Here is a 27,381-nt window from a genome sequence, read left to right on the forward strand (position 1 = left end):
TGTGATAGGGGCACAACGGGAATAGAACCCGTGCCGGGCCAAAATTTTGTTTGTAACCTAAGCTATATCTCTTACTTTCTATGTCTCTAGTCACATGTCAAACGATGAGAGAGAGGTTTGTACCCTCTTTGCATTATCTATTCTCTCCCCAACCTGGTAAGTTTTCCACACGAGGATGCATTGGTGATGCCAATATAAATTCCGTTTTATGCAACAACTTTTCTTTTGTCCGTGATAGAAATAATGTTTATTGGGATGTATTTGCTGAATTAGCACAGGACATGTGGGACTAGTAGTCTTCACCAAAGTAGGACCAGGACCAAGAAGAAAGACCAAAAAACTGTAGCAAACCCAAATACCCTACGACTCGGGCAATTGGCAGAAATAGAATACCAACACATATTTGACCGTTGAATTTAATTCAACACATTAATTGAATGACCAAGGACTGATGGATTAAATTCAACCACCACCGAACATGCATCGACGCTGAGTGCATGTAGATATTTGAAAAAAAATAAACACGAGTTTGATGGTCGTGGCAAACGTGGCATTTGATTGGTTATCAGAAAATCAAAAAATAAGTAGGCAGCAATGAGAATCCACTCAAGTTGGTGGGCAGATGGCGGACAAGTGTTTGAGATGCGACTTTTCAATTGGATGAAATAAACAAGTCTAACATAGTAAACTTATAGCAAAATGTCAGCACAGACTAGAAAAAACATGAACGAATTTCTGAAAATTCATGTCTGAAGTCTTTTGAAACTACTTGGGAAGAATATAATCAACGACTTGATGAACTGAGCGAGTCGGAACAGGCCACAGCTGCACGAGATAAGATATTTGATGGGATTGCAGATGAAGATGTTCATGGATATTGTCGCACCTATGGTACTGCAGCGCGCCGAAGAGGCTCGTCCTGCTCCAATTCATCTATATGCTCCAAGAAATAATCAACCGAAAGGTGTACGAGAGAGGGCATAAATTTAAAGACAAGATGGAGGAGCTAGTGATTAAGCAATTGGCACTACAAGATGAAATTGCTGTTTTGAAGTCAAATATGGAGTAATTCAACTCATCTACCCAGGTATAGTGATACGAGGAACTATAAAAAAAGGGGAACTTAAACAACCATTCACCAGCCACATTGCCTAGCTAAGTTAAAAGTCTTTGACGGCAGTGCGCTCGCAGACAGAAGCAGAACCAGAGCTAACTCATACAACCCCGGAAGGGAGACGCAGGACAAGCTGCCCTCCGAAAACACTGCCAAAACAAAAATGTCCACATTAAGGGTTGAATGAAAGAATCTACACTTGGGAAAAGAAAAGGAAACTTGGAAATAACATAATGGATTGAGGCAAACCTTTTAATGTAGTAGTAACAGAAGTCTGCTAATATGAAAGTCTGGACAATTTCTGAAATAAGAACCATGGAAGGCCATAACCCATAGCCCAAGGCTACAAGCAAGTGCCCTCGTGTATCTAATACCTGTTAGAGCAATAGATTAAGTTTTATTAGTGGTAGAATCCTACAAGCTCATACCCTTTAGCGAAAAAACAATTTATAAAGTATGATTCTTCTAAGACTTTGATCAATGCGCTCATACATTTCTATATAACTGGCACAAGTGTCCGAGCACGGACGGGTGAACTACAACTTTGAAAAGCAACTTATGACGCAACAAGGGTTTCACTCATCAATAAAAAAAATTACAGTAGGAAAGGTTTGTGAGATATTGTTTGTTTATAATCAATATGCTACTTTAAAATATGAGACTAAAGCGACCCAACAAGGTGCCTACATGGGAATTGATTCAAAGAGCATCACAAACAGCATTTAGGAATCAATTCAGAAACTCATCTAACATCATGCAAAATAATCATTTTCCAAAATGCCGCAAACAAAACAAACTAATACAAAGAAAAAATGCATAAAGATCGAACCTGTAGAACCCAATGGGCACAGCTGAGGAACCTTGCGACGCCCAGTGCAAACACGTAGTGTGCTGTGAATGGCTCAACAATCTGAAAGTAGAAATATAAAATGAATCAGGTCAGCAAGCAGTCAAAGCTGTAAAATCATAAACATTCAAGTTTCCATTCTATACAATCTGACCTTTGTGTTTTGCATGACCCGCAACTGAGGCAGTACGGAAACAGCTTCCAGATACACACAAAATGCCCAGGAAATCCTGTTCAACAAATGATGAGAAGTTGATGGATGAATAAACAGAGCTAGTAGAGCACATGGAACCACCTGCATCAAACCAGAAATTATATCACTATAAGAAAGAAAGCAACATAAAAAAGCAAGAAATAGTAAGTAACGTATTGCTTTTATTCAAGAATAAACTTCACAATGCATCAACACAGAAAGAGGTAGTCAATCGATTTTTCCCTGTAAACATGTTCCTAAAATTGTCCATGTAACAAAACAAATTAACATGACTGCACACATAAGCAAATTTTTAATTACCTCTTTGATCAGAAACTCAACCGATAAAGAAAATTAATGCTTTTGCTTAATTTTATAATGTGAGAATTCGCCATCACATATAAGCATATAACACTTCATAGAAATACAAAAGAAGATAACATTGATTGAGAGAGAAACTTACAACATAATATATTGCGAAGTTGTCCTTGTCCTCCATGTAACTCGACTTTAAGTTGAACCGGATCATATAAATGACCCAGAGGGTCGTCACCAGCGTAGCTAAATCTAGCAGGGTGTGTATATCATATTCCATAACTACACTACAGTATAATCTCACAGCTAAAAACATAGCTGTCAGTTCCTGCGATTTGAGTGATAGCCCTGCAAACAATTCCAATTCCAATATTTTCCAATCAAACTTTCACGAGTTTCATAGCCTGAGGGGAAAAGAAACACTGGTCTTGTTCCTAATTTCTAAACGGATAGAATTACGAAATTATTTTCTAACAATTATATCACCAATCCAATAAAGCCCAGATTTCTTTTATTTTGTTAAGTAACAAAATCAGATTTTCCCTCCATTGATAACAATTTTCTCACAAACCAAAACAAACCCAATTCAGGAAACTTCGCATGCGAAATTCCAGTCATCCTAATATCGGAAAAATACCAGATTCCCCACAACAGAGAAGCAAGTACCAAAATCGAATCAACAAGAACAAAATCATTTGCATCAACAATCCCTAAAATCCCAAATTTTGCACCCATTCAAACAAAACAAAAAAAAAACCCTAAAAAGCTCGAAACTTTACCAGCGCAAGTCTTCTCCTTCATGAGCTTGTAGATAAGAACGGAGATTCCAATCGAGTGCACAGCCTCAGCTGCAACAAAGAGGTTGTCGTGATCGTGGACGATGAATCGGAGCAGAACCAGCGCCGCCATGCCCGAAACGACGGCCAGAAAGGCCTGAACTTTGGACGGCTGGCGTCGCGCCCATGTCCATACGGTGTGGATCGGCCTCTTCGGAGCCCTCATGAGGTTTGGTTCTGTTTTGATTTTTCCTTTTTTTTCCCCTTTTGTGGTTTTCTCGGGCCCTTGATTTTCCCGGAAAGTTTGATGCGGTGGAGAGAAGGTGAGGTAAAACTAATTATTGTGAGTAGTTGTGGTGCGGAAACAGGTTCCCTCAGAATTTAGAGAGAGAAAGAGGGGAGAGGGAGAGACTTCCTTTCTTAATTGGACTGTTTTGTAATGGGCATGGTTCTGGTGATCTTTTCGGGTTTTCGGTACCCGTACCCGGGTAACACAATCTGATCCGGTATTTTGTCAAAGATTTATACGTCGTTTCTTTCAACGTGGCTTGTTCTCAGTGGATTGGATGTCAAGGCACCGTCTTCAGAAACAACTCTGACGCTCGGTTGCTTACCAGATACCGTAACGTAATCAAACTATGGGGAGAAATTAATTCAACTATAAGTCCAAAATTTCACTGTAAGCGAGATGTATTACATTCGATCTTCATCAAAGGTGAATTTGAATTATATTATTACTATTTGAGTTTAAAATTTTTAACTCAAAAACGATTTCCCAATTCACAACTCAAAAACTTATTTGGTAAGCCTGTTTTTTGTTTTAAAAGAAATCGTATTTATTTTTTTCTTTTTATTATCTTATTTCTAATAGATTTGTATATTGCATAACATTTGTATTTGAAAGTGATAAGATATCAACCAAGGCCAAATTAGCAATCCAATTTGTTAGTGTCCATGATTTCAATTGTTAAACAAAGTCATGAATTAAGATCTCTTAAAACCAGTTGACTGAATTAAAATATTTAATCAGCTCAATGGCGGTAGAAGTAGCCTAGAGACAGATGCATTATTGGAAACCCTCATCCGTAACGAAATTAAAAAGTACGGTTTGAGTAAAATCCAATCCAATCCATAAATCTTAATTACTTAATTGGTTTCTTTTAAAAAATTTTGATAAGTTATGTCCTTTTTAAATCTCTAGGTTGACAACAAGAATTACCAAATAAGCAACAAACATATGCGATTCACCAATCACAACATGCCACCTTGACATTGTGATGGTGTTCATCCCTTATATTCAATGTTGTACAAAATTTGGTCAACCAAATTCCTACTTCATTTTATGCTCTCAAAGACTTCAAAGGGAAAACTCAAAAGCAGGCCGCAAATTGCTCAAAAAAGTGCTTGTGCTAAAAGTGCTCATGTGGCTTAAGCATTTGTTTGGGAAAAGTCCTTGGCATCAAATCTCATCTCTTCAAGGAAGTAATGACATAATATAGGAAGGAATTAGTTAATTAGAATAGAAGGTTTTGCACTAGGAAAAGACATATTACAAGCATACTACATACAAGTAGCTTATTTAAAATTGGAGAAGCAAGAAGCCACTACTTCACCAAGTTGTTGGTCCTCCATCAACTCCCCTAACCCCTGAACCAAACCCTTGTGCCGATTAGGTCATCCTTAGGTCATAGGTTGACCGCGGTTGAATTAGCAAGTCCACGAATTCGATCTCCTCATTGCCGGCTTCATCTGTTTGTCATCCTCAAGCGCTATCATCCCCAAATGAGATGGGTCTTCCAACATCATCTTCGCTACCAAGTACCCCGCAACTGACCAGGTCTGGAATTTACGGGCTTGCTTCCCAACATAACGACCAAGTTTCCCATCGTAGTACTCGGGCCAGTTGTCTTTCAGCAACCTGCTCTCGGCAAGTTCAATGGCGCGTCTAGCTATCTGGGGCCTCCCGGTCTTGATGGATGCAGCAGTGAGAAGCCATAAGAGCACTGTACCGAACACAATGGCATGTTACTTGGCAGAAAAATTAAGATGGCACCAAATATAACTTATCATAACCGTATCATTTAATTATGGGGGTGATAAGTATAGCAGGTGTCTGTATATAGAGTAATCACCCTTTCAGCACAGAAAACAACTACACTTCTATTTTAATCCATCGCTAATAACTCATAATCAAAGGAAGGGGGAAGGACGATGGGGAGGATGGTAGGCGTTTTTCTTTACCACTTTATTATTAAGACCTATTGGAGGGTTTTTGATAAAAAATCCGCATTAACGCTATAACTTTGTGCAAAGGAGAGTATAGTGTGAAAGCATACCTGGCCAAGACCCCCCATTGTGGTAGCTCCATCTAGTATTTTTCGGGTCGCAGCCTGTTACAATCTTCCATTCATGATTTTCTATTGCTGGATAACAGACCTTTAGTGGCATTTCTCCTGCTAATTCCTCCCATCGTGATTCTATTAGATCCATTATCGCCATAGATTGTTCAGGGGTTGCCAAGGACGAAAGAATCGCTACACAATTACCCAAGCAAAACCAACGGAAATCCATTCTGGCAGGACTGACATTCCCTATAAAGTAACCACCACGAGTTGGCATAAAGTCAAAAACCCAGTCCGGAAGAGAATCTGGTATCACGTTGAACTTGTTGACTGCTGTATGCGAATATTCTTCAGTTTTATAACGATATATGTCATTTAACTGCTTAAAGTCTAGCCAAAAGTAACTTCTCATGTGATAGCTCAAGGCATGAAGGCGTTTTGATATGCGCTCAATAAACTCCTTCCCCTCATCATCATGCTTAAGAAGAAGCAAAGCACATCTTAAAGCCATGAAGAAGAGAGCCTGAATTTCGATGGGATACCCGTAAACACCCTTGAAACACATAACCAATACAGAAGTGAGTTGAAAGACTTGAAAAGATAGGCAACACATTATCTAAATCTAAATGGAAAAAAAATATGTGCCTCAGAACATAAATGGCAAACAACTCGTAGTGATAAATGATAAAGATCAAGAATGATCAAGAAATACCTCTTATACAAGAAATTGTAATCCAAATAGATTTTATTGATTAAATTTCTGTAGCAATTTCATTGAGATTAATGCTCAAAATCTGATGGGCAGATAAATGATTCTCAAAGGCTAAGTGCACCAAGAATTGCTAGGGTATTAGTTGTGTGAATTGACCTGTGCTATTTTTCCTTATTAAAGGTCATAAGAACCTAAAACAATTGGTCAGGCAGGAATATGTGGGGGCTAGCATGAGCTGCATGGCAACTAAGTTACTTAGCTGACGACCCTTTACAAGACACCTAATAGACAATATAAAATGCTGCAGTCAGCTCATGAGCAAGAAGGCAATAACTGGTAGTTTTTTATTTGTTTTGGCAGGCAAGAGCATATAAACTCGGGTTAGAAACAGCATTACTCATGAAAGGATGATTTTAATTTACTTTAAAGAATGTTATCAACTTTACTTACAAACTCCTAAACTATTAACTTATGCATTTGCTAATATTTCAAGGGCTTTACTTACCATTCATGATATCACACATATATGGCATATTCTATATATACCAGATGATAAATACAGGACTCAACATGATTATGAAAAACGTACCATTCTACGATCAATCATGCAGCATCCATCAGCACAAAGAAGGGTTGGAAATGTATCAAACCCCTCCGATAGGCATAAACTTAGAATAAGCCGCATACCCTTCTGGCATTCAGGCAGTTCAGCCAATGAAGAGTCTCCAGTGGATTTTGTGTATGCTCGAAGCAATATGATCCACCAAAATCCAGAATCAACAGGAGCAACTCTTCCTATCGCACTCTCACCAAAATCTGCTATTAAAGTCTCACTATTCCGGACTGGATCATGGAGTACTTTGAAACTAGCTGGCATTACTCCTTCTCCTAGATGAAACCTATCAATCTTTTTCTCCCATGACTGAAGACGAAGAGTCTTCAAGATAAAATTTTTAACTATTTCTGGTTCACCATTCATGAGAAAAGCCAATCCGCTGGGGACGAAGTCTCGAACAAACACCTTCACAGATCAATAAGAAGAAAAAATAAGAACAAAATTTGTGCTCGCCAACTTCATGTATTGGAAAGTCTGCCTAGAACTAGCCTGAGTTAAAGAAAAGCACAAGGGGATAGCTGAATCTATACTCTTTTGTTCAACAAAAATAAAAGTATGTCCTGCATAAAGCATCTCAAGGGCAACACATAGACAGCACACATCCACAGTTTGAAACATATTATTGAAACCGTATAATCAGAATGTTAATATGGAGGTTTAGGATTCAGATTAACAAACGGAAATATGCTAATAATAAAGTTTTAGTTCCCTCTACTATTAGATTCATTACAAAGTCAATGTTCCGACCATTATGATACAGTTAATGAATAATTGAATGTAGCTACTGATATAACAAAAACCAATAATAGCCATAACTAATCAGAAGAACAAGGATTAAGGGTCTCTACCTGGTCATAGTTAAGATTTTCTTCTGTGGTATCTGATGCAGCAATTGTCCCAACTGGCTGACCACGGAAAAACACCAATGAACGCCTCAAAGTTGCCCAAGCTTCACCAATCATTGGATGCGGCTCAAAGCCCATCTGGGACCTAGGGGTACCCATGAGTGACATTCTACTACAGGGCGAAAATACATACTCAGGAGGTTCAAAAAATCTGGAAGTGTTCTCAGCATTTCTCGATGAGGGATGTGGGGACACCGCAATAGATAGTTCACTGAGTGACCTCTCATCAAATGATCTTTTTCTCTCCATATTCAGAAGGCATGGTTTGTCTAGTAACTTTGAAAAATCAATTTCGTCAATTTCTGCCACACTACATAGTGAATCAACATGTCTCATATCTCCATTGTGGGACAAATCCGCATTGGGCGCTGACATTTCGACAGACTTTAGCAGTGGACAATAACCCAGTGGCTAGTTTTGTGCTCAACAGTCAACACCCTGCAATTCAACCACCAGAATTCAGCATTCATTGCATGCAAAAACGCACTAATCAGCTACTTTCACCCCTCCCAGGTGTGATCTATGTTACACAGACATGACACGCGACCAGGCAACACGGCAAATCTCAAAAAACAAGGACACGGACACGGCTAGGACACGGTGGTTAAAATATAATAAATTTATGATAAATATTACATATATTAAAAATAATACTTATATCACAAACAATTCCAGAATGTAATAAAAACATGCTTCCTGCATATCCATAAAAAATAATTAACAAAACAAGAAAATGCTTAATTCGCAGAGACGACGTACCTGTCTGCCTGATTGGTTGGTTGGATCAAGATACTCACTGATGATTTAAGGTTATCTGTAAGGGCAAATTTTAGGTATTACAAGTTTCCAAATTTACAAACTGCCCCAAAATGATCAACAAATATGCAACAGGAAAATTCACCAACCGATTACAATCAGTAATACATTTCTTTACAACTATGCTAAAATATAATGTGGTGATCAAATATATCATTATCTTCTCAATCCATCAAATATATCATTATCAAATATAATGTGGTAGTCCCTCGTTGATTTACCAGAAAACTGGGTTTTCGATTTCTCAAAAAAAAAAAACAAATAAGAAGCAATATTCAATTCATCAATCTGATCACTCACAAGAAAAATACTCAAAAATCCATTCGCCAGAAAGAACATCAATCGCCGAAAACCAAAATCCAAAAAATGATTCAAGATCCAATCAAGTGGAAATCAACGATGATCCAAACCCATATAAACATGCATGCAATGCGGAAATCCTAATTAATTAATAATTAATTAATTGGGTTTTCAAGAACAGAGAGAAGAACTAACCTCGATGGAGATTTGAAAGGCTGCCAGAGCTTTCAGTTTCAGATGTATAAAAAATGAAACCAAAGAAGAAAGCTCGGTGGTGAGAGTGTATTCTTATAGAATTTGGTTGGGTACTGCTGCCATGAGGCGGTGGTGGGGCCACTCTGCGGCAGTCGACCGGACGAGCCTGTGAAGGCTTTCGTGTAAATTGGTAGCGGTGACTGGCAGATGAGCTATTGGGGCTCGAGTTTTTGTCTACTACACATCACCTCCTGTATGAAATGAAATGATAGACCTCTCTCTCTCTCTCTCTCTCTCTCTCTCTCTCTATATATATATATATATATATATATATATATATCTCTTGCTTTTGGTATGCGGGGCTCTGCGATGTACGGAAGATATTTGATAACGTGGGTGAGTCTGATTGACTGCGATGGGTAACTCCGTTATGTCCGTCAAAATGGAGACTATTGAATAATGAGTAATAATGTTATACTAGTGTGTAAGTGATGTTACGGTCACGGTTAACATTGTTTTGAGTATTTGTAACTAGTTATATGCGCATAATACGTGTGTAATTAAATTTGTCTATTATTTGTTATAAAATATTTATATTACTTCTTAAAAATAAAACATTTGCGTGTGGATCTTTGAAGAAGGGATTAAGTTAACATTGTTTTGAGTATTTGTAACTAGTTATATGCGCATAATACGTGTGTAATTAAATTTGTCTATTATTTGTTATAAAATATTTATATTACTTCTTAAAAATAAAACATTTGCGTGTGGATCTTTGAAGAAGGGATTAAGGGGCGGTTCTGAAGTGGAGACGTGGATTAAAAAATTAAAAAAAAAAACGTCCTCCATTTTTTTTTTCACCTTGCCCACATTGATGTTCTTTGGTTGTGCAAGAGGTGACGCTAGTTGGTTACTTTTAGTGTCGAGTCCTTTCCCCTTGCACTTCCGAGTTTGTTTTTTGGTAGCTTGCCTCGTTGTGGGCTTTCATTGTATTTTGGCATCTTTACTCTGGTTAATATATCCAGTTTTTTATTTTTAAAATAGGATATGTTATGTTTATTTAGCTGTGAGGTTCGTGTGAAAGATAGAAAATTTGAGTGGTATGTAATTACTAAATTGCCATGTCTTTAATATTATTTAGCTTTGATGAGAGGGTTAGAATAATAATTTCATAGATTTTGGTTGACAAATAGAGTTCTATTAATAAGTAGCTTAGATAAGTAATGATGAGCTATGAATGTGCACTATGATTTGTGTCAAATTATACATTAAATATCATCTATAGGATACTTATAATTTGTTGAAACTCATTAATGCCATGTTGGCATTTTATTATGATCGAAGCAAAAATTGTTGTTGTCAAATGTGTAGATGAGAAATTGACATAAAAACAAAAATGTGTATATGAGAAGTGATGTTGGTATCATGATTTGGGTGGATTTTTCTTGGGGGGTACAACGTATTTTATACTAAGGGGGAAGAGAGTTCGGTTAAGTCGCTCAATGAGCAACCTAAATTAGTATCAAATTCATCATCCACGAGATTTGAATTTAAGACTTCTCCAACTTACAAGTGAAAATGAATATCATCAGACCGCAGTACTAAGGACGATTTGAGTAAATTTTTGTATTTATATACATAAAAATATCAGTTATCTTCTAATCTGGACATATTTTTATGCATTTTTATCATATATTTCTTTTGAATTTTGTACACTCGAATGAGTTATATGCACTAAATCATATTATTTTAATTTCGAGGCATTTAATATCCGAACTACATGACACAATTGGTGTGGAAGCTGTTTAATGTGCTTAAGGAGAATTTAATTATTAGTCTTATGATTTATCATTTTTTTAATAAGGGATATGTCCATTAGGGTTAGTACGAGCTAGTTTGATATTGTTGTACTTCAAAAAAAAAAAATTGTTTATGCATTTACTGTGAGAATAAACAATTGTAAATAAACTTGTTAAGTGTTTGGTAAATATTTTTTTTATAAAAGTGCTTTTAACAAAAAATAGTGTATGAGTGTTTGGTAAACTTTTATATAAATTGCTATGAATATGTTACAAGTCTAAAAAAGATATGGTATTTAATGTGATATAATAATTGTCAAATAGAATAATGTAAGGGCAATGATTGTAATTTTGTAAAATATGTGGTGGTATACTTGCCCTTTGAAAATTCATTAGATGAGCACTGATTATTATGCTTTGGGAAAAAATAAAAAATAAAAATAAAAAAACACTTTTTAGAAGCATGGTAGACCTTGGTTCTGCTTTTATATGCTTTTTCTATTGACATTGAAAGTAGTTTTTTTTTTTTTTTTACCAAACGCATTTGATGTTTTAAATTTTTTTAATAATCTTTTTTTTTCAAAGCACCACAACTCAAACCAGCCCTGCATATATTAGTGGGTATTTTTTTTAGTGAACTGAGTCTTATAATGGATTAGATATAATAATTTGGTTTGAATTCGCTTGGCGAGAATCGGATATAAGACCTTTCACTTACAAGTAAAAAAAAATACCACTAGACCACAGTGCTAAGTGAACTTTTATCAGCCTTTTGAGCCTTAGTTGTCGTGAGTTATATAAGGAGATTATTGCTACTTATTTCTTGATTCAGACCAAACATATACACGAAGGTTGCGGCAGAGGGGCAAGGAGGAAGAGTGGTATAAAGTTTTTCTTTGCTAGGGCTATGTTGCAGTCTAATTACAAATACTTAATTTTCTTTTGCCATTTATTATCGAGCTTTTATTTTTTATTGAGTATCTTTTATTATTCATAATGCGCTTGATTTTTATTTAAATGCTTAATAACCATCTAGGTTTTAATTAAGTTGATTTGATGTAAGTTAGATTAAATACGACACTTAATTTGAGTTTAGCATCTTGCAATTGATGCCGTAAACTCCTATTTGTAGATGCCATGTAGTTAGGATTTGTGTGCTTTCCAACGATTTCCATATAGCTTAATTAGATCTTGTTTAAATTCGCCTAGATGTCATAAGGAGTTAATATGTAACAATACTTTTGGTGCGACAAATGTCATGGACATTTGAATTATTTAGAGAAAAGTGATCATTAATATTGGAGAATTACTTGTTCATAACATAGCGAGAAGTTTAAGTAGAATTAGCTATGGTGAATTCGATGCTCTAGGTCTTGTTTTCTTGTGTTTTCAAACTATTAATCCATGCGTTTAATTCCATGCTTAATTTAATTTCCAGTTTAATTCACATTTTCTATGCTCAAAATCTAAAATCGATAACACAATTTCATATCAAAAAGTTGAAGCAAGTAAAAGTACACAGCTTGTTAAGAATGCGCTACAGTACGAGATGTACGTAAGTACTCAAAATTTAAAATTAGTAACACACTTTCATATGAGAATGTTAAAGGAAGTAAAAGTATACAACTAGTTAAAAATACCGCTACAGTAAAAGACGCATGTAAGTCATTCTCTATCAAATGTGTGTATTTGAAAGTGATGTTTGAGAGTCATGATTGCATGACATGAAATTGTATATGACAACGTGGGAGCTTTCGGACTTGGACCTTAAAAGACATAGAAGGCCAACTGGGTTTCTCCTGGCCCTTTGCAATAATTGAAAATAATGAGTAAAGATCTTTGTTGGATTCTCTTTGTGAGGAATCGAGGAATTCTTAAATCATATTTGTTTATTATGCATCGTATTGTTAGAAATAATTATAAATTTTTTATTTAAAATTGAATATAAACAGTATTTAATAAAAATTAATTGTACGATGTATAATAAATGAATGTAATTAGAGGATTTCCAGTATCCCTACAAAGATGATCTAGAAGATCCTTTCTCGAAAATAATGCAATTTGCAAAAATGGAGAGAGAGATGTCTTTCAATCTTTGTCTTTGTGCAAAACAAGGAGTCAGCAGATCCAAAGTGGTTGGTGACCCTAAAACGCCTAAACGGTGCCGTTTGTTGACTCCCCCTCTCTCTCTCTTTTTGGCATCAAGTTAAAAAGTGGAAGCACTCACGTGATCAATCAACCACCAAATTTAACATTATTTAAAAAAAAAAAGTTTAATCCGAAAAATTGGTGTCGAAATTCTTATGTGAATTGTTGACCTAGTTGTCGTACGTGCGTGGGTTGATGACCACGTGCAAGCTACTTGATATGGTTAAGTACAACATGCCCACCTCATGCCCGGCATGCTTTACGTGTGAATACACGGCTTTAGGCTATGTTTACTTATTGAGAACGAAATTTTTAGAAAGAAGCGAAGTAAACTTGAATAAGAACAAGACATAATTAGAATGATCAAGAATGACAGTTAAATATTTAAATTAAAGTTTTTATCATCTGTCATGAGTCATAATGAAAATGAAGTTGATTCCTCATTTTCTTTCGAAATCTAATTATTGATTAGAAATGAGCCGCACGTATCTTTTTAATCCTCTATTTATTTTTTTTGTCGGACTCTTGAGTAGCATAGCTGAGGAGGGGTAAATAAAATTTGGGACCTCGTTGCATGAATAGATGTTTTAAACTAACTAGCTACAAACTCTTGCTAATGTTGATAAACAAGGCTCTCAATAATCATCCCCTTTCCATGAAAATTAACATGCCTTAACTGAATCCCTAATAAGTTCATATTTATAGGTAGGCTCATGTTCATTCTAGAATGTTTATAGATGGAGCAAGGCTCATCATATTAATTCAAAATCCTAACATTTGGCTTTGCCAAATAAAGGGATTGTTGAGATGTTATGGAATTTTTGTAGAATGTGATGAATAAGAAGTTTAAAGACATTCACTCACACGTTAGTCGTAAATCTATGTAAATTTTACAAATTTTCATTAACGATTCACACTCACTGACGCTCACAAGAGAAAGATGGGAAATTGGATACAAAATTAGAGGTGAAAAGACAATACTACACCTAATAAACTAAGTTACAAGTCCTTCCTAGAAGTAGTATTATATTTACTAAATGTTTTTGGCGATATATTTACACTAAGGGGAGGGGATTTCGGCTAAACAACGTAACTGGTCAACCATAACAATTTATCATCAAAGTCGCCGTGATACCGTCCACATAAATTGAACTTAAAACATCACACTTATAATAAATAGAATTCTATTAGACTGTAGTATGGTATGAAATACTTTCGAACTAGCAAGTAGTGAATTGTGCTAGTAGATAGAGTCTTCATCTTTACTCCACTGGGTTTCGGTTTCAAATCCTCTCCCTAGAATAGTATTGTTGTTTGTAGTTAAAATTACTATTTTACCCTTTGTCATATTTCACAGACACTAAATCAGGAGAAATTTTGATAACTAGCCATATATTTGCACCACGAAATGATTTTTAGCCTACCTTTTATTATTCTTACAAATTTAACCAAAAACTCATGCAAAAGTACTAAATTACCCCCTCCCTTCTTTTTTTTTTATCTCTTCCCCCTCTCGAACTCACCAGTCCACTATACCCCCACCCCAACCCAACTCACCCTGGCTTTTCTCCCAAATCCACCACCACCATTGCCGCACCCATTACAATCGACGCCGCCGCCATATCTTGCTCTGTTATTCCCCTTGGAAATCAAATTAAAGTTTAATCTCTGTTATTCCCCTTGGAAATCAAATTAAAGTTTAATCTTTCTACGCTTGCATTTTTTATGGTTGGATGTTGTGTTCAGTTTTTGACTGGTAAAGTAAACTCTACGAATATTCTTTTTCCTCTTCATGTTTGTCATTCCACTCCGTTTTGTGAATGTGCTGTTAGTTTTGTTGGTGATGAGGACAATTATGATGTTTCTTGCCACTGCTTCTATGGCTTTTGTTGGAATGATCTACAAAAAATGAGAACTCAAAATATGCATAAATGCTTTAATGGAGGCAAATTAGAACAACCTATGATTATATCATATAAAACGATGGGATGAGAAATTGCAGATTTAGATCTTAAATTTCAAGTAGACTGGTCATTAAACTACTCCAACAACATCGATACTATCCTCAGTTGATCACTTGCTCAATCCGTCAGGTGTGAAGTTTTAATATAAAATGCCTTGGTATTAGTTAGAGTGGGACCGTCAGGTGTGAAGTTTTAATATAAAAGGCTTCGGTGTTAGTTAGAGTGAGATAATTCTATTTAAAGGGGTTGTTCTCAAGCTCTGTGGCCGATGTGGGACAGATGAATTCTAACACTCCTCTGCACGTGAGACCCTATTTTATGGGTCACACGTAGAGTTCCACACATCGGCAACCACGTGGAGCCAACCCGAGGCTTACCCGTTCGCTTTGGGCCAATGCACGTGGCATCTTTTGCCCTACGTGGAGCCATGTGAGGGCTTACCCATTTGTGTGGGGTCAAAGGAGACCCACCAGTTCATGTGGATATACGGACCCGTCTCCTAACTCTGATACCATCTTAAATTTCAGGTAGACAAGCCATGAGCTCACTCCAACAACACCGATACTGTCCCCACTTGGCCACCTGCTCAATCCGTCAAGTATGGGGTTTTAATACAAAAGGCATCGGCGTTAGTTAGAGTGAAGTAATTCTATTTAAAAGGTTTGTTTTCAAGCTTTGTGGCTGATGTGGGACAGAGAAATTCTAACATTAGATGCATTTTCGAAAATCTTCTATCGCACAAAGAGAGCGAGATCTGGTGGCAGCGTCGGTCGTAGCGGGTGCGGCGATGGTGATGATGGATTTGGGAGAAGGGATGGAGTAGGGTGGGGTGGAGTGGACTGTAGAGTCGAAGAGGAAGGAGGAAGAGACAAAGGGAGGGTGGGGGTGGGGGTGGGGGGCATTTTAGAAATTTCGCATGGATTTTTGGTTAAATTTGTAAAACATGTTAGGAGTAGGTTAAAAATTATTTCGTGCTACAAAATACGGTTATTTATCAAAATATCCAATAATTCAGCACGCTGCCGTTTCATCCTTTCTTCAACCCTCCACCCTGCCCTGACCGAGTCCATTAAACCCTACAAGTTCAACTTGTTGTATATCCGTTAAACCCTAAAAACCACAGTGACTGACAGGAGTTCAACAATGGCCGGCTCCGAAGCCACCCCTAAAGCTCAACGATCGAAGAACAAAAAGAGAAAGCAGAGGAGTCTCGGAGCATCCGAAAGGCCTTCCAAAACGCAGCGTATTATTGTCTCAGAGAAGGAGAGTGAACCGCAAGAAATGATTGAAGTTGGAGCAGATGAAAAGCACGAGGCGAGAGAACCCAGTCACAAGCTCGAAGAAGGCGGTCCATGGCGGAACCTGGAGTTGGTTTTGTCAATCCAGAACAAGGAAATTGATCTTGAGAAGTGAGTATGAGTATATTTTTTACCTTTTCGTTTTCTTTATTTGCTTTAATGTGTTTAGATTGCGAAAATGTTCGAATTCAATCAATTGATAGTTTCGGAAGTGCAGAAATTTGATTACGTTGAGTTTGATGGATGTGATTTATGTTCCTAAAAGTTTCTCAGCCGACAGAATGGAAAATTTGATTTTGATTTTGATTTTAATGAGTGAAGTAAACTTAATTTAAAATTTTGTGATCAAAGGTTGGTTCTTGGCTAAAATATTTCGATATTTGAGTGTTTTTGTTTATTTATTTTACGAGTAGGAACCGAGATTAATGAAATGTAAAGTCGATGAAGCTGTGTCTTAGAAGGGGAATCAAGGAAATTATAATCCCATTTGAGCCAAATTGGTTGAATTAGACTTAATCCATCAGATTTCCTTCCGCAATTGAGAGTAGAAACCAAGATTCAAGTTTCATGTTGTCTTCATTTCCTCATTAAGTGAACAAAAGGAGGGTTAAGATTTAATTCTGATGAATGTACTTTCTAATCTGAAAGAAGATTTAATTCTGATAACTGAGGAATGAAAATGCAGGAAGGTGGAACTAGCTTATGGTTTTGTGATATCTAGAGCGAAAGAAGAAGGCGGCAAGAGTAACCAGGATACTCAAGCAGTCAATATGTCACGTTTAATAATTTTTGTCAATGATTGGATCCAGTCATTGTTGATTTCTTCAGGAAAGAAAATTCAGAGTGGCGGAGAGAAGCATCAAGCCGAAGTTATTGACACATATTTGGATGTTAGATGCTGGGAAATTTTCAAATTCTGTTTGGAGGAGTCTTTGAAAGTGAATGTTTCTCTAAATCTCTCACGGAACCTTTTACACTCTATTGATTTGATCGCAAGAAATGCACTGTCCTTATTGAACAAAACATCTTCACGCTTGACTTTGTTTTCCAGTAGTGAAGGGTTACAATTGTACAATACTGTGCTTGATTGCATAGCTTTGGTGTTTTCATCCCATGGAGGCTTATCAAATGAAAATTTAGATCTGTGGGTTTCAACTGTAGGTGCAGTGCTTGATCTAGTCCACAAATTTTACGGTGAAAATCTTGCCTGTGGCAATGGAGGTGACTTTGTTTTCCGATTTGTGAGCTTGGTGTTTGAGCCATTTGCCAAGTTTTTGAGGGCCCACCCAGCTCGGAAGAACGGATTTCGTGATTTTATCAATAAACTCCTTGAGCCTCTGTTGCATCTCTTGGGTCTCTTGCATCTTCAGATTGAGGGAATTAATCCTGATTGGACAAGAAACTTATTGAAGCTAGTTGAAGAAGTATTATCTCATGGGCTGTATCACCCAATCCACATTGATGGATTTTTGAGCTTGTGCAGTAGTGAAAAATATGCCACATCCAATTCTGGGAAGTCAAAGGACTCCAAAACAACGCTCAAGAGTTATCACAGACATTTATTTGATAAACTGGAAAGAATTTTAGCTGGAAAGAATGCTTTGGCAGTGGAAAGCATAGGAGAACTATTTCGCTTGCTCATCGATCAAGTTAAAAAGCTAAAAAGGGCTTCAGTGGTGACTCAAAATACCAAAATGATGGGGAAGACTGAAGGTTCAACCAGTACTGCACTAGCTGAAAAGAATTACTGCTCAACTAGCTTCAATGCGGAAACACGAAAGTCACTTCTTGATTTTTTTGTACTGATTATGGAGCCTCTTCTGCTTGAGATTAACGGCTATCTTGAAACTAAGCTGGAAATGGGACCTGTATTGTTGGATGTTCATTGCACGCTTAAATCTGTTAATAATTTAGTTTTTGGATTTATGCATGAAAGGGTTTATGTGAGAACGGAGGATACATCTACTGGAGCTTGCCTTAATTTCTTGAAGAAGGTTTATAATATGATTATATCATTGTCCTCCAATTTAATTCAGTCATCAAAGTATGATGTAGTTAACAGGACACACGTGGATGCTTTAACTTTAATAGCCAATGAGGTGCTTTCTGCTGTGGGGTATCTAATGGAAATTGAATATGAGGTTGTAGAGAATGATTTAGTAAGCTTGTGGCTTCTGATGCTTTCTCACTTAGCCATTGGGATTTCACTGATGGATGTTCCGGATCGGTGCTCATTATCTTTCAAGATAACCGATATTGGATGTCAATTAGTTGTTCTCTATAGTCAACTTCGCCAGGTTAGTAGAATGCTCTTTGATTAAGCATTTGGCCGCTTTTTAACTTCTGCATGCATATACATATACCTGATTATATATGTATTGCTGTTTCCGAAATCAACTATTTTACCAGTTCCACTCACGAATTTTAGGGGGCGGGTCATGAATTGTCAATTTGCCACAGATCATTTCTAGAACTAAGAGTCTGTTTTGTTCCCTTGAGGTTTTGCTGTTGTTTAACCCCGTCATTTTACTATTGTACTGCAGGTGAATAATACCATTTTTGCATTGTGTAAAGCAATAAGGCTTTTAAGTTCACATAATGGTGATGGTGAACGAAACTATACTAGATTTGTGATTTCTTTACATGGTGAAGGTTATGCAAAATCAGTGGAAATGTTATTATGCTCGCAAGAGTTTAAGATTGCAATCCAACAAGCTATAAAGTCCATACCAGAAGGCCAAGCAAGTGGGTTTATTGGGCAGTTAACTGTCGATATATCAGAATCTCTAGAGTGGATGAAAATTAGTTGTTCAAAATCTGATGAAAAGGAAGTTGACAATTGGGATGTGCAAAGTAGCTCGCATGGTTTTAATCTGGAAGCTGAGCTTTTGGGGAGAGGGTTGTCTGAAATGTATGCACTAGTGCTAGACTCACTATTTGCCACAACTGGAAACTGTAATCTCCTTGGAGTTTCTATAAAGGACCTTATAGCATTACTTTTTCCTTGCATGGGCCATCTGGTTTCACAACAGCCAGATTCTTTAAACAAGTTCCTTTTTTCTGTCACGGGAAAAGGTTTTGATATTGAGACAGCTGAGAACAAAACCAATTTGCTGATATTTGGATTATCCACTCATTGGGTTTTTGTGTTCTTCTTTCGATTGTATATGTCCTGCCAAAGCTTATATAGGTCAGCAACGAGCCTTATGCCTCCAGATTTATCAAGAAAGATGTCAGCAGCAATGGGAGATTCATTCGCATCATACTCTGGTAGTGATTGGATGGAGATGACTGACTGGACCAGTGGGGGATATTTTTCTTGGATCAAGCAACCTTCAGCTCCTCTTCTTGTTGTTATTCAATCCATTTCAAACATCTATTGTAAGAACTGTGCAACAGATTCTTGGTCTTTGACTTATGTAATGCATGCTATGGCTTTTAGAAGGCTTGTTGATTTGAATAGGCATATAAAGTCTTCTGAATATGTGATGCAACATAACAAAAATCTGGTGCAAGTCAGGTTGCCTGAAGATGCTGGCTTGTCAAGGTGTCATAAAAGAATCAAAAAGTTGGAAAGGCACATCTCTGCCTTGAGGGAAGAGGCGGCAGGTCTTACTGGTTTTCTAATGGAGCACCTTTCATTAGTGTCTGAAGATCAACGGCCAATCTTCACTTCTGATGATACAAGTTGTACTAAAATGGTTGCCCAGGAAACTGATGAATGGGATTTCAGTGTTTCTGCTTTGAACAAGAAGTCACTGCCAACTGCAATTTGGTGGATTCTTTGCCACAATATTGATACCTGGTGCACTCATGCGACTAAAAAGAATTTGAAGACATTCCTTTCTCTTTTAATCCAAACTTCCCTTCCCTGTGTAAGAAGCAGCTTTGGGGTGGTTAGAGAGCACAATAACCATGCAGCTGACAGGATGAAGAAAGTAACCTTGCATCAAGTCTCATCACATTGCTTCATTGACTCCATTCTGTATGAGCAAAGAGTAAGCTTCTATCAAACATCACATGGTGCTTCATTGACTCCATTTTGTGTTAATTCATGTTTGTTACACCTTTTTATTCTCTTATTGAGACATACACTATTCTATGTGCCTTTATAGAAAAAAATTTCTACCCAGGTATTTATTCTATCGCCTCTATTAGTTTGTCCGCAGGCATTTTGCATCAAGTTTTTGCCGTGCATTGGAGAATTCAACAGTACAATTCATCAGTGACTTTTCATCTGGCGATTGTGATTTCAAATCATCACCAAATTGGGTGAAAGTTTTAAATGACCTGGAGAACTCATCAGTGGTTGTTTCCTCTAATAAACATAACGTATTTGACCGTTCCTCCATAGCAAATCCGGTCACTGGTGCTTCTGATAAGCTTCTTACAGGAAGTTGCAAGGAACAAGAAGCCCTACCATTGACAATCATGAAATTTACTGCTTGCCAGAGTTTACTTAATCTATTGTGCCACATGCCAAAAGGTCATTTGAGTTCAAGATCAATTTCACTTTATGTGACTTCTATACTCAACCTTGAAAGGTACAAACATTATCCCATCAACATCATTTTTTATGGTGTGATGCGGCACCAATGGTCCCCCATAATAGCTCTTGTTGCTATATTTTTTTTCAATAAAATATAAAATATAAAAATCTTGTGGTGAGCAATTATTTCATAAAAATGTTGTTTGTTGTAAAACTGTTTCAGAAAGCGTTTTGCGCAGAACTGCTCGTCACTGACAAACTCTTTCAACTTCTGAGCTTTCTTTCTATAGTCTCATGTGCACCTTTTTTCCCAGCAGCCTAAAGAATTCATTTCTCATGGAAAACATTTATGTGCTTAACAATTGAAGCTCTCTGATAAGTGTAGTCTTTGTAGTCATTCGATGAAGATATTTGTTAATATTACCTGTTCTGTGTTTTTCAGGCTTCTTGTTGGCGGCTTATTAGATTGTCAGAATGCATTGAACTCACATCATTATCACGAGCTCTTCAGACTGTTTGTGTCTTGCCGGAAGGCATTAAAATGCATAATTCTGGCTTGTGAAGAGAAGACAGCAGCTGGTCAAACCTCACATGCTTCCGTGTTACTTGAGGATACATTTCCTGTGTCATGGCTTTACAAGTCAGTTTATGCAGTTCTTGGGATTCAAGAGTCATTTTCAAAAGATAATCGTCTCCCATTTAATGACATGATCTTGTCGCTGATGGATCACACATTTTATGTGTTTCTGACATCAAGTAAATATCAACTTAATCATGTTGATCATCGTCCTAATGCTTCCAAACTGAATGCTGAAACTGTCCATGAGCATAGTAATTCAAGGGAATCTGATCAGTGCTTGGATCCTTCCAACTCTATTGATGCCAGGAAAAGTGTAGGCATTATTGCTAAGAGTTTGACGGAACAGATGCAAAGCGTACTATTGAATTTGAAGAATGGCCCTTATAAGAGAAAAGTGGGGATTGATGTTGATGCTCTGAATTTGAACAAGTTTTCATCATTAATTTCTTGCCTTTGTGGGTATTTATGGGGCCTAGTATGTGTTGTGAACCATACAAATGTGAGAAATAGTGATCGTGATCATGAAGCAAACTCATCAAGGCGGAAACTTGAACCCATCACCGAACTTAACCTCTGTATAAATGTTTTTGCAGAGTTTTCTAGTCTTCTCTTACAAATGTTGCTTTTCGACAATAATCAACAGTCCAGAACTTTATGTGATGCTCAAAATATTCAAAAGACAAAGGTAGAGTCCGGTACAGAGGATTTTTTACCGGAAGGCACTGGTGTTGAGACTGATATTGCATGTGGTGGACTGCATAATGAATCTGGAGTAGCAATGACCTGCTCAGCATCACGTGACATCCATGATGACTCAGGATCTGGTAGTGTCCGTGGAAGAAAGTTGCACTTGAAAGGTGCTGTTTTGGCTTCCAGTGCATTGACTGATGTTGATTCATTTGAATTGCAATCTTTAAATAAGCCTTTGTTGAGACGCCTGCTAAAAGGTGATTACCCGGATGCAGCATTTTTGCTCAGGCAGTTGTTTATTGCATCTTCAGCTATTTTGAGGTTGAGTTTGCATATGAATAGTGCTCCCCTGTCCTCAAGCTTGGTGCATTCTTTTACTGGCATCACACAAGTCCTGTTTTTGGAATCAGTGGACATGAATCATGTGCCACACTTCTTTTATTTTGTGTGTTTAGACGGTGTTCTGAAGTATCTGGAAGAATTGGCCAAGCATTTTCCTCTGACTAATCCTACGCTATCCAGAAATTTGTATGATAAGATGGTTCAGCTACAGTTAAGGGCTTTGGGGAAATGCATAACTTTACAGGGAAAAAGAGCCACCCTAGTATCCCATGAGACAGAGTCAAGCACCAAAATGCTCCATTCTCCTATGGGATTTTCTGAAGCATCTCTGTCTGGCTGGCCATACTTATTGGATGAACTTAAAGCTAGGTTGAGGTCATCGTTCAGAGTGTTCATAGAGAGACCATCAGAGTTGCATCTTTTATCTGCTCTACAAGCTATAGAGAGAGCACTAGTTGGTGTGCGGGAAGGGTGCACCATGAGTTATGACATACATACTGGAAGTGCAGATGGCGGAAAGGTTTCTTCAGTTGTTGCAGCTGGCATTGATTGCTTGGATTTGGTTCTGGAATTTGTTTCAGGTAATCAACACATCTATCGATGGAATATTCAGTAATTTTGGATCAAACAGTTCTACTATATTCTCTAAGGTGTCTATCACCGCTATGTTATGCATAATAGTCATGTTGGCTATTAGTACGTATTTTATATAGATTTCAAGTGCATATGATTACAGTTTGTTGGGACTTGCTGGACTGAACATTTATTTTTCTTTCAGGACATAAACGTTTGAAGGTCGTTAAAAAATACATCCAGAGCTTCATTGCTAGTGTATTCAATGTTATTCTACACTTGCAGAGTCCACTAATCTTTTATGAGCGAGTGATCCAGAGTAAAGGTGATACTGATACTGATCCAGATCCAGGAACAGTTATTCTTATGTGTGTTGATGTACTGGTTAGAATTTCTGGCAAACATGCTCTGTACCAAATGGAGCCCTGGCATGTAGCACAATCTTTACGTATACCTTCAGCACTTTTTCAAGACTTCCATCTCTTAAAACTTTCAGAAGCTCCTATTCCTGATGATTCTTCAACAATTCCAAATAACCAAGTCTCTAATCCAGTAGCAAGTTCACATTTCTCTGGCATAGATAGGCAATACTCGGTTGACCTATTTTCTGCTTGCTGCCGATTGTTACATAATGTTCTGAAGCATCACAAAAGGTAATTGTATTCCTTTTGTATGAAAAACCTCACGACTATTAACCTTGGGAATAAGCTGGAAAACATAAAAGTAAAGGCTGAATATGAAGAAGAATAGTTTTAAGCTTTTGATATTCATTTTCTGCAAATTGATTATTGAAGAGGGTTGCGATGCATGCTGAATTTATTTTCATTTTTTTTGTTTTTCATCCTCATCAAGTAGACTTAGAATATAATTGAATTGTTGTTTCGTAATTTCTAGTGAATGCGAACGGTGTGTTGCTATACTTGAAGCTTCTGTTCGTATACTTCTTCATTGTTTGGAGACAGTGGATGCTGATGCAGTTGTGAAGAAAGGTTTCTTTTCATGGGAAGTGGCTGAGGGAGTGAAATGTGCTGGTAGTCTCCGAAGGATTTATGAAGAGGTAGGTGACTTTTCGTATGCATGCCTCGCTAAGGTTATCTTTATCGTCTTACATTTTGGGTATATGTTCCATTATGTCGAAAGGGAGAAAACACAATGAGATCTTTCTCACCAGATTTTGTCATATCTATTTTGCAGATAAGACATCAAAAGGATGTCTTTGGTCCGCACTGTGCCCAATTTTTATCTAATTACATATGGGTTTATTCAGGACATGGCCCCCGTAAAACAGGCATCAAAAGGTAATTTCTGGTACCTTAGATTATTTGTTGTTGTAATGTTCGTGAGATTCTTGATGAGCTCAAAAGGCATAACTGATAAGATAATTATACACTTGTATGTCTCAATTGTTTTTGTTATGAATTAGTACATTCAAAATTAGTACGTTATATCAACTCCCGCTGGCCTCGGGTTAAGGTGGAAGAGGGGTGAGGGTGTTGATCCTATGTTTATAAATCACTTTCTTCCCATTTTCTTCCCTCTTAAAACTTTTCCAGAAACTTGAGTTTGAACTTTGAAGTGATGTTGCCTTCCAATTTTTGTACAATGGGAGAATAATATTATAAAATAGATGTATGTTCAAGTGACCCATTACTATCTCCAAAAGCATTAACCTTTGGAGCGGACAATCTTGGATTGACCGACATACATTCATGTCATTCAGACTACCTGAACTATTTTATGTTCAATATTCAGGGAAATAGATGAAGCTCTAAGACCAGGTGTATACGCGCTAATAGATACTTGCTCACCAGACGATCTTCAACGTCTTCATACCATTTTTGGAGGTAAAACAATTTTAACTTTATCAAGGCTAAAATGTATGACTTGAAGGGCATTTAAATAGTCTCACATTTTCTTCTTGTTTGTGCAGAGGGTCCTTGCAGAAACACTTTGGCAACCTTAAAACATGATTACGAACTCAATTTCCAATACCAGGGAAAAGTCTAACCGAAGCTCTTTCCTACGGTGGGCTATACAGGCATCGTCATTTTGACATGACTACACAACTCTCCTAACATGTAAGTTGTAACAAATAGGGTAAAATGTAATGTATGATTATAAATTTGTAGTCATATCTTTCTCATTCTTTAAGCTACAAATGGTAGCAAATCCTCATTGAAGTTACAAAGCTCTGTTCATAATACAGACTTGGGCCTAACATATCTATGTTAATGGGCTGTCATCCCTTTTTGGGTCAGAATTTTGTTGCTTGTTTGAGCATAAGTTTAAGCATAAACGGTGCAACTTTAAACGTTTCCTCATTGTTTGTTGTCATAATATGTGGAAAATCTTGTCTTGTCCAATTGTTTGATTCATGTTGTCGTGGTATTAGAGCCTATTTACGAGTGTAAAAAGCACTTTTGCTCAAAAGTGTTTTTGTTAGAACTGCACTACGTACGACCTCTAACGATAGGATCATGATCATGATGTGTTTCTCACCTAAAATGTACTCCTCTACGCACACTCCTTATTCAGCTGGTCCCCTTTCATTTGGGATATTTAGTGATTCTATATTCCTAAATGGTATGATTAGGCAGCTGGTATGAAAACGATTGATTGAGCAACCACCAAACCATATGCTTAGTCCAAAAGAAAGCACCAGAAACTTGTGCGGTTGAGACCTATAAGATATACGCGCTAGTCCTTGTTTATATTTGTCAATTGGGTTTCAAATTTCAATTTCCATGTGCTTTTTTTTTTTCTCTGCAGAACATCAACTTCCATTGACAGAGGCCATTGAATCTTGATGGGACATCACTGTTGCAGAAGAGAGGCCCCCTCCTCATTCCCGGTTCTGGTTTTCTTGGCGGTGGCCGCTGTGCTTCTTCTTCTGTCGTCTTTGATCTCCTTCAATGTTGAAACCCCCACGTTTGAGATCAATTGGGGGCTCATAGCCATGCCGTTGCTGTTGCTAGCGGTTGTGCATTGGTTGTCGTCGGAAACTCCCAAGAAGCAGTGTTTTATGCCTCCACCGTGTTGGAAGTGTGGGCGCCCTTGCAAGTGTGGCTACTTCTGAAAAAGTGCCGCTGTAGTTTCAAGAGAGCTGGTTTGTCTAGTACTCATCTTAGACTCTTCTTGGTTTAATTATTGTATGTAATGAGTTAAGGTTGTTGGTACTCAATCAAATTTGGGTAAAATATGGTTGTAACATGATTCTGAATTCGAGAATATGATTGTAGATTTCGCATGTGTTTTTCTTGTATTCTTCACTATCCTCAGCTGGTGATTGATGGCACAAGCGAATCGAAATACTAAATTTTCGTCGATTAGCTCTTAGTCCAATGATAGTTCCGTTCTTATTCGACCTCCTCTCCAAAATCCTATTGATTACAGCTTACTCTAACCTTGGGAAAAACATAAAGGCTCAAACTCTAAAACCCTCCCAATCAGCCCAAGAACGAAAGGGGAGATATTGTGGTTCATGGTCTGTAAAAGAAACGTTGTTAGGTGCTCTGTTTCATGTCCCCATTGAGCCTAAACTCGTACACTGATAAAAGATGTATGGATTTTGAAGAAGAGAGGACCCATCAGAAAGTAAAGCTAAACATTTGATTGAATGAAAATTATATTTGCTTTGTGTATTCGAAGTGAGTTGTTTTTTCTTTCTCAAATCAAACGTTTAATTTGATCGTGTTGAGTGAATTCACGATTAGAAACGTTAAACTTTTCTTTGTTACTCTGATTGATTGATTTCCCCATACCTATCCCCCGTTCTTTCCATCCACCCTTGTTTCGTCCTGCAACATATTCCCTAGTCATCTGATGGTCAAGAATATTCACTGGTCACCTGCTCAACTGCGTCAGTATCAACTGAGTCAACGTCCGCTCTATTATTAAATTTTCATGTCCAGTGGAGGAATGGGGTTGTAATTATCATCGGGCTCAGAGGGTTGATATTTTAAGTTAAAGTGCCTCCACCGACTTTTTGCTAGGGCACACAGAGGGGATGGATGCATGCAACGGATTGGAAGCCTCCACCGACTCTTTGTTGGGACACATAGTGGATGCATGCAACGCATTGGAAATATGAAACGTAATTATTTATAATTTGTCATCCGAATAACATAAATTGTGTGACATAAAGTATGTGTAACAGTTAAGATTTATATATGAAACAATATGTTCTGATACTATAAAAAAAAGTATGAGATTTCATCATTAAATCAATTAACAATATAAAAAATAACTTAATTATTTATAAGTACATATAATATCCTCTTTTTTCTGCCACGAGATCAACGCTCTCAAGTTGATGACCTAATTGAAGGGAAGCTTAGCAATAGCTCTTAGTAACAGTGTAGGTACTA

At 37.2% G+C, this 27,381-nt stretch overlaps 3 protein-coding genes across 5 annotated transcripts; 1 reads left to right on the forward strand and 2 right to left on the reverse strand.

Annotated features, from left to right (window-relative positions):
* Positions 1-1,007: 1,007 nt before the first annotated feature.
* Positions 1,008-3,658, reverse strand: LOC125468497 (ER lumen protein-retaining receptor erd-2.2-like). Its single transcript, XM_048564315.1, has 6 exons — positions 3,249-3,658; positions 2,618-2,817; positions 2,116-2,256; positions 1,944-2,024; positions 1,364-1,488; positions 1,008-1,263 (listed from the first exon to the last, which is right to left on the reverse strand). The coding sequence occupies exons 1-6, from the start codon at positions 3,469-3,471 to the stop codon at positions 1,215-1,217; spliced, it is 819 nt and encodes a 272-aa protein (XP_048420272.1). The 5' UTR covers positions 3,472-3,658; the 3' UTR covers positions 1,008-1,214.
* A 1,060-nt stretch (positions 3,659-4,718) lies between these two features.
* Positions 4,719-9,421, reverse strand: LOC103930341 (probable alkaline/neutral invertase B). 3 transcript variants are annotated; one of them, XM_048564326.1, is made up of 6 exons: positions 9,132-9,421; positions 8,580-8,616; positions 7,764-8,258; positions 6,889-7,320; positions 5,582-6,140; positions 4,719-5,248 (listed from the first exon to the last, which is right to left on the reverse strand). In XM_048564326.1, exons 3-6 carry the CDS (start codon positions 8,193-8,195, stop codon positions 4,953-4,955), a joined length of 1,719 nt encoding a protein of 572 aa, XP_048420283.1. In that variant the 5' UTR covers positions 8,196-8,258; positions 8,580-8,616; positions 9,132-9,421; the 3' UTR covers positions 4,719-4,952. The 3 variants fall into 3 exon arrangements, with proteins under 3 accessions (XP_048420283.1, XP_048420279.1, XP_048420286.1); XM_048564322.1 differs by having other exon boundaries at positions 8,580-8,634; XM_048564329.1 differs by lacking the exon at positions 8,580-8,616.
* Positions 9,422-16,076: 6,655 nt separating this feature from the next.
* Positions 16,077-26,261, forward strand: LOC103958506. Its single transcript, XM_048564335.1, has 11 exons — positions 16,077-16,451; positions 17,026-18,637; positions 18,884-20,338; positions 20,499-20,884; positions 21,272-23,022; positions 23,220-23,667; positions 23,909-24,071; positions 24,209-24,312; positions 24,767-24,858; positions 24,945-25,092; positions 25,784-26,261. The coding sequence occupies exons 1-10, from the start codon at positions 16,186-16,188 to the stop codon at positions 25,019-25,021; spliced, it is 6,354 nt and encodes a 2,117-aa protein (XP_048420292.1). The 5' UTR covers positions 16,077-16,185; the 3' UTR covers positions 25,022-25,092; positions 25,784-26,261.
* The last annotated feature ends 1,120 nt before the right edge of the window (positions 26,262-27,381 follow it).

This window comes from the organism of the source record quoted next, unplaced genomic scaffold, assembly GCF_019419815.1.
Source record: "Pyrus x bretschneideri cultivar Hongxiangsu unplaced genomic scaffold, Pyrus_bretschneideri_v1 Contig10, whole genome shotgun sequence".
NCBI lineage: Eukaryota > Viridiplantae > Streptophyta > Magnoliopsida > Rosales > Rosaceae > Pyrus > Pyrus x bretschneideri.